Genomic DNA, 17503 nt, shown 5'->3' on the forward strand with positions numbered 1-17503 from the left:
GTTGTGTCCGGGAAGCTCATACTGCCCAGGACTTCATCCTGCCAAGGTTCTACCTAGCTTTTCCTCTCTTGGAGCAAGAATTTCTCCTTCTCTCTGCCTGGCACCTACACTCTGGGACACCCTTTGTTTTTCCTCTGTAGGTGTGTCTTGGTCAGCTCTAATTTCCTTGCTTCCTTTTTTCCATGTGAATGTTGAACCAGGTCTCAGTGTTGACTGTTGGCCAGCATGCCCAAGGTGCCTGGGCACCGGCTGAGTTCAGTTCCTCATCCCTGCCTGGAGTCAAGTCTGTCCCTGCAAACCGGGTGGATGGTGTAGGCTGGTGGGAGCTTGCCAAGACCTCTCCTCCAGCTCACAATGCTCCCAGCTCTGAAGAGAACTTTTACATTTTATGGACCATTTAGCTTCCCAATGGTGATCCTAATTCTTCACAGCATGTATATGCCATTTCTTGGTTATTAAAAGGACCCCTGAAAAGGAGCTGCCCTCTGAGTCAGAGCTCTTCCATGCAGTTAATTGCAGGAAGGTTTTCCTTAGACTGTGAGGCTTAATATCTCCAAACTCTCCCTATGCTAAGAGGGTGAATTAGTACCCAGGTTTCCCCACGGCTGCAGACCCTTGTGCACCATCAGTAAGCAGGCACAGGAAGAACACTTATGCTGGGAGTAGTTCAGACTTGAAATTGCTATGGAGGAAGTTCACTTGATTTCTGCACAAAGCTCAAGATTGCTTTAAAGGTTGTCTGGACAGGTGTCTCAGTCTTCCATCTCTATATCCTTATTTCGTGTGACACTTCAGGTGCCAAAGTAGCCTCCATTCCTTGGGAGCCCAAGCAAGCACCATGTTTACTGAGAAAGGAGTGATTACCTTGGACTGACTGACAGGTCAGGCAAAGGATGGATGGATGGATGGATGGATGGATGGATGGATGGATGGATGGATGGATGGATGGATGGATGGATGGACGGATGGACTGGAGGTGATTCAAGCAGGGAAGTTCTTTGTCAAGTCACTGTGCTGTGTATGAGAAAACAGAGGCAGCAAGCCATTTGACTGTGTATTTCAGGTGTGAGGAAGCTTCTGAGGTCTCCTGGCATTGTGAAATGCCAAGTGAAAGCACAGCAGTGTGTTGTAATTAATGAGTGGTGTAGGAAGAGCACATGTGAACAGTCTGGAGGGTTAATGTGTGAGGATGATAGACTTAGGCAGGGGTTTGTCATCAGGATTGCTGTGTTTAGGAAGCACGTTCTAATGGCAAGACCACATAAAAAGAAATTGAGACTTGCAAGGAGAGCACTAAAAGTCATCAATTGCCAAAGTTGTTTTGCATCTGCTGCAGGCCTGAAGCAAATTGCTGGCTTAAGGGGCTCTGAGCACCTGGGTCTTGCACTGGATTTACAGGTATGGTGAAATTGAGAAGGGGCTAAGTAATTAATTCCTCTTCCTGTGACCAGGATGGGAGATGGTTCTGACTTGCCACTTCTGCTCAGAAGTTGCTTCAGAAGCTAGTAAGGACTCTGGTTGTGAAACCCAGGAAGCAAAGAGGATCCCTGGGTGCCTGACAATTGCTTTTCTCTGTTGGTTCTTTCTTGCAGGCAGCCTCAGGCTGCCTGTCTCTTTGTTAAGAGAGTGACAGCAATGTGACACCGTGAAAATAATTACTAACAAATCACGGTGGTGACTGCAAACAGCTCGCTGTCTTCAGAGGCATGTCAGGGAGCATTAGAGCAGGGCCGTGGGAGCAGCAGAGCGGCTAGGGGCTCTTTCTGTGCTCTAGGCTGAAGGAAGATCTTCGGAGACCTTTGGCGCCTGCCACCCCCACATCATTCCTTCCTCGTTGGCTCTTTCTTTCCTCCTTTCCCTGCATTTGCCATCAATAATTAAGCCCATTAATTGCACAGTGAGTTTAGAAAAGCTGCTAATGTTAAGACAGGGCTTCTGCCTTCCCTTGATTCAGCAACCAGACACAGAACAATGAAAAAAAATTCTGGAGAGGTATCATGGGCAGTAACACATCCAAGCTGTGTTTTCCATCTTGTAGCTCTCATGTGTTGCCCTGGGCAGTAATGTTTATTAGCAACATGGCCCTAGGAATTCATGGGCTGCTGGTACAGTTGGAGAATGGCCCATGTCCTTGTCCTCAGGAGCCTTCAGTCTTGATGAATCTGAGATAGGTGTGTATTTGTGCAGAACATCACAGCAAATGTGCAATTACCTGGCATGTCCAGCAAAAAAGTGGGCAGAAGAATGAGGATGTTCCAGGATACAGTAGAGATGGTGTCGTTCAGTGTGACTGAAGCTGCAGGTGAAGACAATCCTTCAGGGAATAAGGAGTGAACAGGTCACATTGTGAGGAAGGTGGCTGGTACCAAATAGAGCATCTGGGGGAGTTTCTGCAGGTATGAGCCCCTGTGGCTGTGTTGGAGTGGGGACCCTTCTGCAGGTCTGCACAGAATCTGAGGGAAGCTCCCTCTAAAGCCTCTCATTATATGGATAAAAAGCTCCTTCCAAAGGGCGGGTCTAACAGAGGTACTGATAGGAAACTGGAAGGCAGCTGCTGGCTGAAGTGTCCTTCAGCAGCATTGATAATCAAACCCCTGGGCAAGCTCTGAGAGGGAGCTCACAGCCTCCCTTCCCCTCCCCTCCCCTCCTTGTTCCTGGTGGTTTGTCATGCACCAGTTTGAGAACAGGCCGTGCCGTTTGGCAGGGCTGTAAGGGGAAGCAGAAGGTGCGGATGGGAGCCTGCTCCCAGGCGTCTGCTCTACTGTGCAGTCTTCATTCCCATTCCCTTAGTTACTAAAGTGATTTTCCTGACTGTCACATCTGTAAATAATGTTGCTGGCGTATCTAGCTGGATACAGAGTGGCGATGGATGGGGGAGGGCTGGCGCTGAGGGTGGCCTTAACAGCCCCTCTCCCCGACTCATACAATATTAATGCAGGGCTGGGAGTCGGCGGCACTGACCTCTGGGTCGTGCTGTTAAACAGCTCCCGCAGCCCCTGCATCCTAATTGCTGCACTTGTCCTTTGCTCTGGAGGATTCGCTGCTCCTTCTCTCCGGCGAAGCAAATACTAATGGCAGCTTGTGCTTGGAGGTGGGAGCGGTCTCTTCCCCACAAGGAAGACACAAACTCGTTTTCCCCTGTGCATGTGTAATTTGCACAGAAACCTGTGCTCAGACCCTGTAACCCTGCATGCCAGCCTCCCCAGTGCTGACAGCATGAGAGCCCATGAAGCTGCTGTGTGTGCAGTTTTGGGTTGTGTATCATCAGAGGGCAGAGGAAAGCAGTTTACCCCATCCCACTGGCTCCTATTAGGATTTCTCTCTTCCCTTTAGTGAGGAATGGGAAGAAGAAGCAATCTCAGAAGTCAGTTGAGAGAGTAGAACTGGGTGATGTGGTGCCAGAAGAAGACAGAGATGATGCCAGGAAAGAAGAGGGGTTCAAACAGAGTCACAAAACAGAATGGCATCTTTTCTTGTAGATAAATGGTCTACTTCAGTGAGTGGAAAGAGAGGTGATGCAGAAGGCTGGAGGCTCCCTCTGTGGATGAGGGGCTCTTCCCCTTGCAAGTGGTACAACCTTGGCTGAAGGTGGAGACAGACCTGGCAGACAGGTTTTCAGCTGATTCGAGTGATTCAAGAAAGCACAAAAGACAAAATTTTTGATTGCTAGAGCTGCCATGGTTTTCCCCCGTGCCTTCTGGCCAGACTCTGTCCTGCTTGGGATTTCATGTCAGGTGTCTGCAAGTCCAGTGACCTGACTGACCACCCACGTCCCTTATCCTGCCTTCCTGGGTTGGCAGGTCTGGAAAAGTGCTGTTTAGACTGGAGACTAATGGCCTTTAAGTGACATGATTGTATTATGTTAAGCGTCTATAGGCTTTACCATTAGGCACTAACCAGTTTATGACTCATAGCAGAGAAGCCCTTTTCCTAAAGAGTTCATACGCTAAATGGTCCAGACAGACAAGGCTTGGAAGAGGCAAGGTTTCCTCCTGCCTGTTGGAGAGCAGATCTAAGGAAGGCCTGGCACAGGACATGTCTTCTTAGTTTAGAGAAGCACCTTGGCTCTAGGTCTTGCATGTTCAGGTTTCCTGGGGAGAAGTACTTCTGCAATGGGATTTGTACAGTGGGAGGAGAATCATACTTAATTTTAGCTTCGTTTTTGTGCATGTTTTGGTTTTAAGGGGACTTAGACACGATGTGTTGTGGGTACATCCGTTTCATCAGATATATTCCCTTACTCAGTGCATAATTGCAGTATTCTGCAGCAGGAGTCTGAATGCTCCCTCTTAAAGCAGCTTGTATGCAGAGAACCAGTTCATACAGACACTGCATTAGTGTCTGTATGAAAAGCTTATTAAGAGACCCTGTAGTCAGAGAAAGGACACATGCTATGTGTAATCAGGATCTGCTGGAACATGATTCACAGAATAATTTAAATAGAGATTTCTAATCCAATCACCTGTTCAAAGTAGAGCTAACTTCAAACTTAGATTGGGTTGCTCTGGGTCTTCTCCATAAGAGTTTGAATGTCTCCAGGGGAGGAGATTTTTCCACCAATCTATTCCAGAGCTTTATTACCTGCATAGTGAAGAGTTTTTCCTGATGACAAATTGGACGTTCACCTGCTGCAGCCTGTGGTCGTGATGCATGACTTTCACTGAGAACACAGTATGCAATTTTGTATACTTCTCTTCATAAGATGCTGTATAATGTCATGTTTAATAAGCAGACAGACTCTCCCACCAAGGTTATGTGTAAATATGTGTTTCATAGGGTCCGGTTCCCAAGGCTGAGGAGGTGACCTCAGCCTTGGGGACTTTGCAGTTTCTCTTTTCTTGGGAGCAGTGTCATACATTTCTGATGTCAAAGGGAAGTCCACCTAATTGTTCTCCATGTCTGGAAGGGATGGTGAGAGCATTTGCTCTACCCCTCCACCAATCGGGAGTAGTGCAAATCTTCCACCTGCTGCATTTCTAATCTCAGCTGAACCATGGAGCCAGCAAGCTCTGGTTTCCTGCATGGTAATTAAGTACTTACTTAAAAATCGAGAAGCTCAGTTCTGATCCTACTATCCCTGGCTGTTTACAAACTCCAGGTAGAGTTACTCTAGATTTACTCCCACATGCCTAGCAGCGGAATCAGGCCCAGTAAATAGAGCTATGAATCTTTTTAAGAGAAGCTGTTAAGAAGTAGCACACAGATTTATTGTAGCATCATGTGTGTGCAATTGTTGATGAACATCTTCTGTTGGAGGCTGAATACCTGCTGTGTTACAGCCTTGCTTTTAATGTTGAGATAGCATCTCTGCCAGCATCTTGCTGATGCACAGACAGATACCCATAAAAGGGTCAGATCTCGCTTGGTGTTAAATGCCTTCATGTTTCATTAAGGTTGATGGCAGTGGAAGGCACACAGTGCTTTGCAGGACGAGCGAGTCACAACGAGCCACTTGCCCTATGTGCTTTTTGTGGCAGAATTATGTCCCTAGTGTATACATTGCTCTGGCTGTCTGGCTGCAAAAGGCTAACACCCTTTTCCATTCACCGGCTAGTGGCCTGGAAAGCAAGGGTCTTGAGGTTCTCTCAAATTTCTTAGTACCCAGCAAAAATTTAGAGATTAGGGATCACACTGTTAGCATGTGATGGGTGTTCTGATATTTCAGCCAATGCTGCTATGAGTCTCAAGTGTTAAGGCTTGCAGTTTGCCTTTTAGGCTTCCTAGGCAGGAATTTGTCTGTTAGAGGGAAAATGCGGGTCTGTCCAGAATTGGCATCACAGAAAAAGAAAAGATCTGGAAGTGCCAGGTATTAGCCTTGCTGCTTAGCCTGTGTTTTTTGGGCTCATTACACTAATCCAATTAAAGGTTGATGGGAAAAGATAACGCACACTCCAGTGAAGGGGTTTGTGTGGCAACTGCTTTCCTTCCTGGGCATCTGGAGTGGCCTAAGTCATGTTGTGCATCACCACACCTCCTCAGGCCCTGCAGACCCACTGGTGCCTCCATGTGCCGTGGTGTGTGCTCTTCTCCTGCACTGTGTCTCTCTTATTACTAATGGAGCATGGATGCATTTTAGCTGCTGGTCAGCCCTCATTAATATCCAGAGATGACAGGTTGACATTTGTAAAGAAGACTTGCATTGACCTTCATGTTGTGCATCGGTGCGGTTGCCATACAGTGCCCTGTGCTGGATGCTTCTCCCTGTGCTGCCTCGGGACTGCATTTGTGTTAGCAAAGGGACAGACTGCTCTGTAACCCTTTGCTGCTGTCAGGAGTGCAGGCAGTGTGTCTGGATGTCTCTGCATCCCTCTGCCCATTCCAGGACTGGTTGCTGTAGAGCCTCTATCCATCCCAGTGAACAGGACTGGAGGGTGTTGGGGTTGCACTTGTGGCTCCTTGTGGAGGTTTGTTATTTGGGTACTGGGGCCTTAATGGAAGACGGCTTTATGCCAATAGCAATGACCCGTCTTCTTCCTTTTCCTGGCTCTTGTCTGGGGAAGCAGTAGAAGAAAAGGCTGTGCTGCCCAGGCATCCTGAGTGCTGTCAGTTGCCTGTCTCTCCCCCAGCCCACGCCGTCCTGGCTTGAGGACTGCTGCAGCCTGCTCGACAATGACATTTATTAACAGAGGGGGCTTTGAAAAAAGGCAGGCTGCTCCTGCAAAGGCTTCTCGCTGTAACTCTGTCTCCTCTCACCAGCCCGTCTCAGGCAATGGCTGCTGGTGTTGAAATTCATTAGTGTTACCTGACAGGCGATGGAGGCTTGCTCTGTCTGTTCCCACTTCCCTGCTCTCATGTCCCTGCTTCTTGCATGCTGATATTTAAAGCTGATGTGTGGCTCATAGGCTTGTTGCACTGTGACAAGTCTGGGGGTGGTTGAGAGAACTGAGAGGGTGGAAGGAAAGCAAAGAGGGAGGGAGATGGGACCTGTCTCAGGGTTTCTGTGAAAGCCCAGGGCTTTTCAGACCCTCTCCAGATGTACTGTCTTTCCACAACTACTTTTTGTAAATTTTAAGAACAGCCATGCAGGTGTGGTTTGTCCGGCACTGATGGGGGTAGAGAGAGATGGCACTGTGTGTGCTTGGTGAGGGCTTATCTGGTGGAAAGCAAGAGCAGGTGGGCTCCTCTGGCCTCTTGGCTGGCCTGTGGGGCTGAGAAGTTGTGAGTGGAGAGCCAGAGGTCTGGCACGGGGTTTGTACTTCATTTTGGACAGAAGCATGTTTGCATTAGTGGCAAAGAGACTCCAGCACTGAGGAGGAGACACCTCCCTGCCAAAGCTTTTGGATATACAGGAAAGTTGCCCCAGTCTAACCTGAATTACTGGGATGAGGGAGTTGGGGTTTGGGGATTTTTGTGGAGGTGTATGTCAGCATGCTTCAGTTTTTGTAGGCTGTGGTATGGCTTGGGCTGTTCTTTGTGCATGGGCCACTCTACTGTGTGTGGGTGCTGTGACATCACCCTGACAGAGGTCTCCTGGTTTGGCACTGTGGTTTCGTCAGTCTGCAGCTGCCTCTTTGGGAGGGTATGGATCTACCTAAACTGCTTTGAATTCCTAGCTTGGCCCCATGTCATGTTAGTGCAGGTCAAGTGCAGACAAGTGCAGCTTTGCCTGTTACAGTGCTGTTTCTCTGCTAAATCAGATCAGGTGCCTTAGCATAGGATGTTATTCCCTTGCTAGCTTGTGCTGTTGGGAGAGGACACCTAAGCTTTCCTCTTGGCTGGGCAGACATGCCACTCTACAACAAAACAGAGGAGCACCTCTGAGCTGTGTGGTCCAGAGTGTTGACCAGCCTTGCTTTGAATGAAGGGGCCCAGCTGAGGTGGCTTGACTGCTCCTGTCTTTCACCATGGTGCTGTTGTGTGCTTCAGCATCCAAGCAGCTTCCTTCATCAGTGAAGGATTCCCAGGGCAGGATCCTGCCAGTGCTCTCCTTTGCAGCCCAATGCACAAGTGTTGGCCAGGACACAATTAAAATGTTCTGCATCTCTTACAATGCAAGGTCTCCAGGGAATTAATTTTTTTGGAAGGTTAAGATCAGGTCTATAAACCCCAAGATTTAATGTCCCTTTATCTTCCCACAGAGGAACTTGTTCTTTTAACTGCCTCGATATCAATACCCTGTGTGTAGCAAGTGGCCCAATTTCTTTGTCTCCTGACATCCTGAACCCAGAAGCAGATGGACGTTAACCAGCTCTGATTAGTTGGGAGAATCAAGCATTAATTTTTTATATGCCAGAACCACCTGAGTGACGGAAATCAATTATGGCTGCCCCTCCCCCTTCCATATTAATGTGTTGGCTCTGAGCAGAGATGGAGGGACCTGTTGAAACGAGAAACCCCTATTTCTTCATTTGACCCTCTAGATAATTAGGGTTAAATTGATATGCTATCGCACTGGTGACACATTTTATCTGCCTCTGTTTGTACAAGAGGATACAATAGTGGAGGAAGGACCAATTTGTGCCCTGCTTTAGCTAACCAGACTGAGATAAAAGGTGTCACTAGTATGATAACATTCTTGCCTCATGCTCCTTTATTGTTGCTCAATTTGCCTTTTTTTTTTTCTTTTTTTTAATCTTGTTCTTTTTCTTTCAGTACCCTTGGTCATATTTTAACTCCATGCCATCGCATAATGACGCCCTGCTAAATGTGTGTGGAGATAGGCAACTCTGGCTGACAGCCTTCCCTGATAACCGAATTCCAGCCCATCCATCACTAGGCTGCTCTCCTTAACTTAAGGAAAGTGATAACTAAAGCAAGGCCGTTTATCACCGCCGAGCTGTGCGCTTCTTGCTGCCTTGGAGAGAGCTGGCTTCAACAGCAGAAATGCAGCCATGTCTCCTCACCTCCTATTTGCATCCCGTTCATCTCCAGGCTCCATTTACCCTGCAGGATGGTGAAGCAGAGCTGGATGGAAGTCAAGCCTGGGGTGGTGAAAGCTCTCTGAAAATGGTGCAGAGTTGCCACTGCTGACCATGGCTTAAGAACGACTTAGATGTGCTTAGCTGGTGGAGGAGAGTTTGCTACCTGATGTCACTTGCTCTTCTGAGCAAAGGTGATCTGCATTTTGGGAGTAGGCAGAAGTTATGCACTCCCATGTCTGCTTCTGGGAGGACAGAGCACCAGAGCTGCATTGGAGGCTGGAAAATCCCCAGCCATTTTCAAGTTTCTCTATATTGAATGCAGTTTGGCTGATGGGGTGGTTTTTGAAAGCCAGCTTTCTTCCCAAGGAGTGAGAAATTCAGTGTTTGGGAAGTCAGACCTCATTAAAAAACTGGAAGGATCATGGGATGTTGAATGCAGCAAAATATGCCATAATTTCTCCCTTACCTGAGGGAGGGCCAAATCCTGAGCTCTCTGCTAAAGCAAAGCTGCCCTCAGTGAGCAAGTTTGGCTCTGGCAAGAGGAAGAAGCCATACTGAGCATAAAAGCTTATTTTTCAAATAAGTGAATGCTCAAGTGAATGGTGGCTCTGATAAAGAGACATACTTCCTTACAGCCCATGGTACTTCTGTTCCCCAGGACAGCCGCAGATGTGCCTTATTCAGTCCAGCCTGGAAAAGATGGTGGAGAAACTCCTGCCTGGTCACCAGGCTGAAGAGTAGGGGGGACCACTCTAGGTGACAGTCTTGGAGCTGGGGAAAAGATTTTGAAAGGGTATTTTCCTCCTCGTAGCTATGGGGAAACCTTGGTCCTGTGCAGCGAAAGCCCCTGGTTCCCTGTGCCAGGAGTGCTGTATATTCAGACTAGACCAGACCCATATAGCAATCTTTTGCTAATCCTTGCTCAGTGGCTGTGACCCCAGTGGCCTGGAGCCACCAGGTCTGCATCTTTCAGCTCAGGGATGGACTTATGTTTTGATCTGTGCTGCTGACAGCTCGCCCAGGTTATAACGTGAGTGTTGGCCTCCTGGTGCTTGAAAAACTTGAAGCCCCTCTGCTGCTGACAAGAAATGAGGGGAGCACAAGCTTGGAGGGGGAGGGGGAATGTCCTGAGGTCACAGCTTCACAGGCAGTTTCTGGGGTTGTTACTTGTTTGCAAAAATGTGTCATTTATTTAGTTGACATATTTATTTGGAGCATTTATTTTCTCCAATTAAAGACCCACTGTCCAGCGCCCAGGGCACACTGCCATCAGTCTCAGGGTGAAAATAGAGCCAAACTGTCCAGTTTGCTGGGCCTTTTGGTCCCACAGGGATGGCAGTGCTTTAGATGTCATTCGTTGCAGTGGGTGGTTTGCTGTCAATTCCTGTGGCTAACAAGAACAATGCTGCTCTCACTTCTTCTGGGCCCTATCCAGAAGTTAGGTGAATGGATAATTTTTCTTCTAAATGGAGCTAAGCTGAGACCTGTATTAATGAAAGCCTCTTGGGTTTGGAGGAGAAACTAATTTTGTGTAACATACCTTTTGCTAACTTCTGTTATCATCTTTTCTAGCTAAATGTGAGCAGACTGAAAGAGGTTATCAAGTGCCTATATGTGGACCAGTTGTTTGTTTTAGATGGTTCCCTTTTTTGTGATCTTTCTTGATTTGGGCACCAGCAAAAAGCAGCTTTCCTGGAGAAAGAGCTTTCTCAGCATGCTGCTTGGGGCTTGTTGGGTCTGTTCGACTGAGGGACGTCATGGACATCTGCGTAATGGTTGTAAAGTGCATGGGCCAGGCTGCTGTTTGTGTGGCAGTGTGCAAGTGTGAAGAGTGACTCCAGGTGCTTTATTTCAGCACAGTGGCATCAGATGAGCTGTGCCCAGGGATTGGACTGTGCTGTCAACTTGCACTACTTGCCCTGCAAATCACTGTGGCCCTGCTCCTTTTGACAGCCTTCCTGCTTTCAAAGAGATTCCTCTGGACATTCTTATTCAAATGTGTTTGTATGACTTAAATGATCGGTCCTAAATCATCACATGTACAGCTCAGGACCAGGCATTTGACTTTGGCATAGGAAGTCTATTATTCTCTTAGCCTAAGCAGGACAAAGAGAGTACACAGGTGGGTCCCAGTGTGTGCTAGTTCTGTTGGCAATATATTCCCAGGAGATTCCTCTGGATATGTTTCCCAGCTTCCTTCCTTTTCTTTGCATAGACATGGAGGAGTCACCAAGACCAGACTGCTCTGGTACTGCACAATCCTTGGTATCACATTATCTGCAAGTGCATTATCTGTGTTGCTCCTTCATGTCCTTACTTGGGGAAATATCTGGAGAGATGTTTCCCTGTTCACCAAAGGGTTTGGAGCTGGGCTGACCACTCAGGTACTGCCTGGGATACTGATGGTGCACCTTGGGGTGTTTACCTTGTATCCACGTCTCACCAGAGCTTGTTCCTGTATTTCAGTCTTGAGTCTGAAGGCTAGTCTGGTCACTCTTTCCTCCTTGGAGAGCAAGAGAAGACTTTCTCCCTGGACATGGTGGTCTGTGTTCAGATGTTTGAGCAGCTGATGGCTGGCACTTCTAGCTCTTCCTCCTCCCCTACAATCTCCTCCTACAACCCCCATGTGCCTGAGGAAGTTGGGAGATTCCCCACCCTCTCTGTTTGCAAAAGCTGATTTCTGGGGTTGTGACTTTTAACATGCACAAACAGCACTAATTTAGTCATTTATTTAGTTGACATATTTATTTGGGATGTTCCTTTGCTTCACTTAAAGATCCTGTGGCCAGTGCCCCAGGCATGCTCAGCAGTATGTGAATGAACAAGATCCATCAATTACTCTTGATCAGATCAAAGTGGCCAGGAAATACTCACATAACTCATGTCCCTGCACTGGCTTGTCTGGAGCCACACAGTTTGCGACTCAGTGTTCCCTGGCTGAGGGGCACGTCCTCGCTCCCCTGCAAACACACTGGCATCAGTACAGTGTGGGAGAAGCAGATTTCCTGAGGTGTTGCTGTCCCTTTGGGCAAGCCGCCTCCCTTACTGGTGCTGTTTTGTTTTGAGCCCTATTCTATCGGCTTGTTGTAGGAAGGGGGCAAATCAATACATGTGCTCACAGCTCTGGCTGCTGTGCTCACATCCCTAGTGAGACAGTGTGCACCACCTTGTATCTTAAGAGTTGTGTCTGCTCTCTTTTTCCAAGCACCTGCTTGGAAAACAGCCTCTGCTTTCTTAGCCCTGCAGCATTGCTGTCTGAAAAATGAACACTTTGGTCCCTCCTTCCCTCCTTCATATCTCTTTTGATGTTTTAACCATAAAGGCCAAATGGAGAAGCACCAGGGCATGACAGGTGAATTGTCAGTCCTTCTGTCTGCCCTGTAAGCTACTGGCAGAGCAGGATGGTTTTGCAGGGATTTGTGATGCGTTTACTTAGCCAAGGAGAACCTGGATACTCCAGTTGTGTTTGTGTGTTACCAGTGTGGAGAAGAGCTGAGTGCTGCTCAGTACACAGCTGTTCAAAATGTTTAGTCTGAAAGGTTTCAGCAGCCTGGATATGCCTGGATGTATGTAAGTCTTAAGCCAAGCTGTACTCTCATGAGTTTTTTTTTGCCAAGAGCTATAGTGTTTCTGATGTGCAGCATGATGTTACAGCAGACTTGAGAGTCTTTTCCATCTCTGAACAAAATGCACTTAAGAAAACAGAGTTTGTGTTGTCAAGGCACTGATCGAATCAAACTTGCTTTCTTCTCTCTTACAGGTTACCAGGACAATGCCAGTACTTAGGGCTGCCGGTTGCTGATTACTTCAAACAGTGGATTAATCTGAAAAAGGTACTTCTGTGCAAACTGCCATGGTCCCTATCTCCCTGTCTCCCTCCTCCCCTTGTCCTTCACTTTTCCTCTTTAAGGAGATGTCAAATAACTACTGCTGTTTTGCATTGAAATGAGTTATTTTCTCAGAAGCTGGGCTGAGCGAGTCCTCCAGCTCCCTATTGTATCTCCTCTAATAGAGTCTTACTGTACTTGATGGGATGTGTTCTGCAGCTGGGGAGAATCCCATTGTGGCAGGCACAGTGCGATATCTGCATAATATTGGGACACTGTGATACCCCTTTTCAGTGAAGGTTGTGTTGTTGCCAGTATTGCTGACTTTGTTTTGTTTTGCAGCCATATAAGGCTCCTAGGAGCATGGTTCCCGTCAGATGAAATTCCGGTTAATAAATGTGGAAATACTCCAGTATAAAAATCAGCATTTCTCTTTGTGATGTGGGGAAAGGGAGCTGTCTCAGCAGCACATCAACCTAAGAGATCAGTGATCACTTTGCTAAGCAAAATGCCTTGGACTGAGTGCTGTCTGGTGCCTTGTCTTTTGCTGCACACTTTCACTGGGTGGTTAAGGAGCCGCATGCTGTGCATCCACAAGGACTCCTGGCACAGCTGCTTCATCTGCTCAGAAAAACATGGTGATTCCATAAGTCACAAACCAAAGTGGGAAGAAAAGAACAAGTGTGATTACAAGCAGGAGCAGGGTGAGGGAGGAGACTGTGGTCTGTGCACAAGAGAAATTGGGGTGGCCCTCCTGGTTAAACCTTCAGATAAGTAAGATTCCCTTCCCCCATCCAATTTAGTGCTTTATTTGGGTTTCTATGCCTTTTCCTGGTAATTAAGGGTCTCAGTAAGCGGATTTTCTTATAAACAGCTCATTGTTCTTGTGGGCTTTGCTTTTGTTCTTTTATTTATTTATTGTTTTAAATGGAAGCGTGAGTGACAGGCTGAGCAGCCGCAGAAGGACAATTTGCATGATCTGTTCCATCAAATAGGGTAGAACATGAACTTAACAAGGGATGCTGGCAGCACATTCCTGGCTGAACTTGTCAAAGGGTCTTGTATTTCCCTGCTGTCAGAGCAAATCTTTTGGCTGATTGCTGGTCCTTGGTAAATGAAATCTGAAAGCACATTGGGGCATTCTGCAGTTCAGTGACCATTAATGATCGCCATTTGAAGTTCACTAAACTTCCGGTGAATGGATAGCAGCTATATAACCAGCAGGTTGATGGCTGCAGAATAATAATACTCAAAAAAAAAAAAAAATCCCTGTGTACTGTGATGTTTGCTAAGAGGTAGGTTGATCCAGCCATGCTCCTCCTCTGGGCTTCAGGATGAAAGACTTATGGCACTTTCCCATAGTTCAAGGTTTCTGGATTTAGTATGTTAGGGGATTCCTCATTATGTAGATGTCCAGGCAAGTGTCTCTTCTTCAAGGTGAGCATTCATGTATTGCATGTCAGCAAATACTGTGATACTAAGCTGAGGACTGCTAAGCATCCATGAAGCCCCAAGCACAGAGCTAAAGGCAGGGGCAGGAGGGAAGTTGTTACAGTGAAATGTTCCCCTATCCAGCTCCCTGAAAGGGTCACATGCTGAGCATGTAGGATGGGGGCACGTGGGTTGGGTTGTCCTCCTCTGCAGATGTGTTACTTGGAAAGTAAAGCTTCAACCTCCTTCAGATTGTGCAGGAAAGGGAATGTGAGAGAGAAATGTTGATCTTCTTCCAGCCCCTCTAATCCTTTAAAAACAATGAAGTTTTTCTCTAATACCTGACACCTCTGAACACAGAATAGTTCCAGGGACCCTGTGTCCCTCTGGGAAGTGACTCATGTTGCAGAGAAGAGCAGGGGCCTCTCCTGTCTTGTGGCTAAGAGCTGCTTCTCCTGGGACTTGCTCTTACCCTGGGGTGGTGATCTTTCTATGCCATGCACTGCTTTCAGGTGCTTCTGGGGTAACTGCCTCTGTGTTTGCACAAGAGAGAATTTCCTGCCTAGATAACTAATTCTGTCAAAGCAGATGGACCCAGTGGAGACTCAGTCTCTATTGAATGAGCTCCGAGTGGACAGGTAACTAGCCCCTCCATTCCTCCCTGCATAGTTCAGGTGGCCCTTTTTCCCCTCCCTCTGGCACACTCCTGACTTAGAAATACCTCCTAGGCTGAATCTGCCTCTGACCTGATCCATGAAGTAAGTGAAGGTGTTGGAGGGTGGGTGGGGCTTGCAGTGTGAAACCGATGATTTCTAGGTCATGGATAATGCAGAGACTTGAATGTTTCAGATCTCAAGAAAACAGGCACATATGACAGAGAGCAGTTTCCTGAAGGATGGCCCCACCTGCACTTGCTGTATCTTCTTTGAGTCTTTTCTTATGAGCAGTGATAACAAGAGGACCTGTTTGAATTAGGGAGCTCCTGTTGCAACTACCTGGCAACATTGAAGAAGGATTGCACACAGACAAGTTTGTGTACCTATGTGTATGGCAGTAGCAACAAAATACATTCCAGATTCCTCTGCCAAAGCACACAAAGCTTCAGGTCCTCCTTGTCTCTGTTTTGTATCATTTTAAAAAACAGTCCTTGTCTGGACTCCTTCTGCCAGAGCGTGGGATGCTCCAGAGCTCAGCAGATCTTCTTCCTGCAGTGGTAAGAGAGTTTTTCTCAGAGTTCATTTGCCAATAAACGTCCCTTTTCACTGCTGTGCTGCAGGAACAGTTGAAGTGAGAATTTTGTGCCCGCAGGCAGCTTTCACAATTTCCAAGACCTGCCTCTTGGGCAAGCTGGAAACAGGAATTGCCCCCAGTAGCTGTCATGATTACTTTGCCTCAGGCAAACCTTGTGGGATTGATCTGGCCATTCAGATGGTGGTGAGCTCCACATTTGACTGCTGCAATGGTGGCCACAGTGTCTTGGGATCTGTAAAAAAGCCCTCTGTGGAGGAGATGGGGGGGAAAAGCTGCCGGTGCACTTGACCATGTTTGCTGAAGTTTTATTTTGCCCTGTGCCCCCCCAGCCTGCTAATGCATCCCTTCCGTCAAGCCTGGTCGGTGTTTGCTGACATTTTTAATGTCACTGAGCGATCTTGTATCTCTACTGAACTGTCAGTGTAGAGCTGACTCGGGGCAGAGAGTTTATCATGTTCTTCACTTCGATTAGTTCAGCCTTGTGGGAGGAGAGCAGAAAGCAGAGGAGGCTTTCTTTGAATGCTGCAACATTTCAGATATCCCCCTAAACCATCTCAATAGAGAGCCACCATCCCATCTGCCAGTTCTCCTTAGGGACCTGTCACGTTGATCTGTAGAGGCCCCGTGAGTTAGGACTGAGGTGCAGAACCTGAGCTACATCAGTGGAGCTGGATGCTCAGGGTGGAAATAACAGAGAGGGCTTCATGTCAGGAGAGAGGGGCACCAGTGGAGTAATGTGTGCAGAAAGCAGGAGGCCATGAGTCAAGATTTATGCAAAAAGGAAAGCTGCTGCAGCTAGCAAGATACAACCAAGCTGCTGCCCAAAGAGTATCCTCAGGTAGCCTGGGTAAACCCATTAGTGCTTATTCTAACACCAGGATGAGCTCTCACTTGTGTTCCCTCTGCTCTTTCAGGAGCCTCTGTGGTTTGTTTTCCAGGTCCCACTAGAGTTAGCAGCATGGTTGGTCCTGTGATGAATCCTCACCCCTGGGGCTGGAACCAGTGCTATATTAGGCTGAGGACACAGTGCCCACAATCACAAGGAGTCCAAGAGCTTGGGAATAGGAAACCCAGCAGGCAGTAGGAGTTGTCAGCACCATTGGGCTGGGAGTATATCACTGAAGGGAGAGCCATTTAAAGGAGGGAGGAGGTGGAAGAAGAGGGGTGAAGATAGATTTTCTTACAACGAGCTTGTGCAAGAAGAATGTTAGAAAGATCATGAGGTTATCAAAATGGCCAGACCAAATATATAACCCAGATTATCTTTATGCTGATGCTTGCAGGTGTAACAGGGAGAGAGCATGGCTTGAGTCAGCTTTCTCTGATCCCCAGCAATTGTCTCCTCCAGAACTCAGAGCTATCCCTGGACCACTGTATCTAGCACCCCCTCTTTTTACCATGTCTATCTACCAGAAACTTGTGCACCCTTTTCTGAATCTGCTCATGCTTTCAGTTTCTACAGCATCCTGCGGCAATGACTTTTGCTATTTAATTATGCATCAATTATACTCTGTTTACTCATACATTATGTGAAGATGCAGGTCCTTTTGTTTCTTTTAAACCTATTGTCAGATTATTTTCTTTGACCTAGGTCTTGCATTTTGTGAAAGAACACGTTTCTAGTTCTTCTTAATGGTGTTACTCTTGATTTGAGACCTCAGTCATATTCTTGCTCAATTGTCTTTTCCAGCACAGCAAAATTTGTTGGAGGGCTTGCACAAAGGCACTTGTGGGCTCTGTGACTCTAGAGCTTGTGGCTTGTGGAATTCTTAACATATGTGCACTATCCTTCCTGATCCTCCATTTATTCTCTGTATGTTTTGCAGTTAAAAGATAAGAGGAGTGTTTTATGTATCCACTAAGGGTTTGTTTTATTCCTTGTTTTTCAAATTATATTTAATTTATTTTTTTAAAAGAAGACAGTCTTCATACCCATCACAGAGCTGTCCCTTTCTCCGCTATCCTGGCATCTTTGACCATCTTTGATTTCTGTTCAGAGGGTGCAGCATGTCTTTGAATACAGTAATAGTGGCTGCTTTAGGAGTGAGAGAAAACTGGTCTTAGTTTGACATCCTCCTGAAATTCAGGGGAGTTTATATGAAAGGCAAGAGTTGAATGATGTGTGTGAAGGAA

The 17503-nt window shown here is 47.1% G+C and overlaps 1 protein-coding gene across 3 annotated transcripts in view; it reads left to right on the forward strand.

Moving 5' to 3' along the window:
• Nucleotides 1–17503, forward strand: part of ERI3 (ERI1 exoribonuclease family member 3) — a 129816-nt gene that overhangs the window by 39012 nt on the left and 73301 nt on the right. For all 3 annotated transcript variants that reach the window (XM_053951065.1, XM_053951067.1, XM_053951066.1), the window contains exon 6: nt 12622–12694. In XM_053951065.1, the coding sequence (XP_053807040.1) occupies nt 12622–12694 (73 nt within the window). The remainder of the gene's footprint in view (nt 1–12621; nt 12695–17503) is intronic.

The sequence above is a fragment of the Vidua chalybeata genome, chromosome 9, assembly GCF_026979565.1.
Source record: "Vidua chalybeata isolate OUT-0048 chromosome 9, bVidCha1 merged haplotype, whole genome shotgun sequence".
NCBI lineage: Eukaryota > Metazoa > Chordata > Aves > Passeriformes > Viduidae > Vidua > Vidua chalybeata.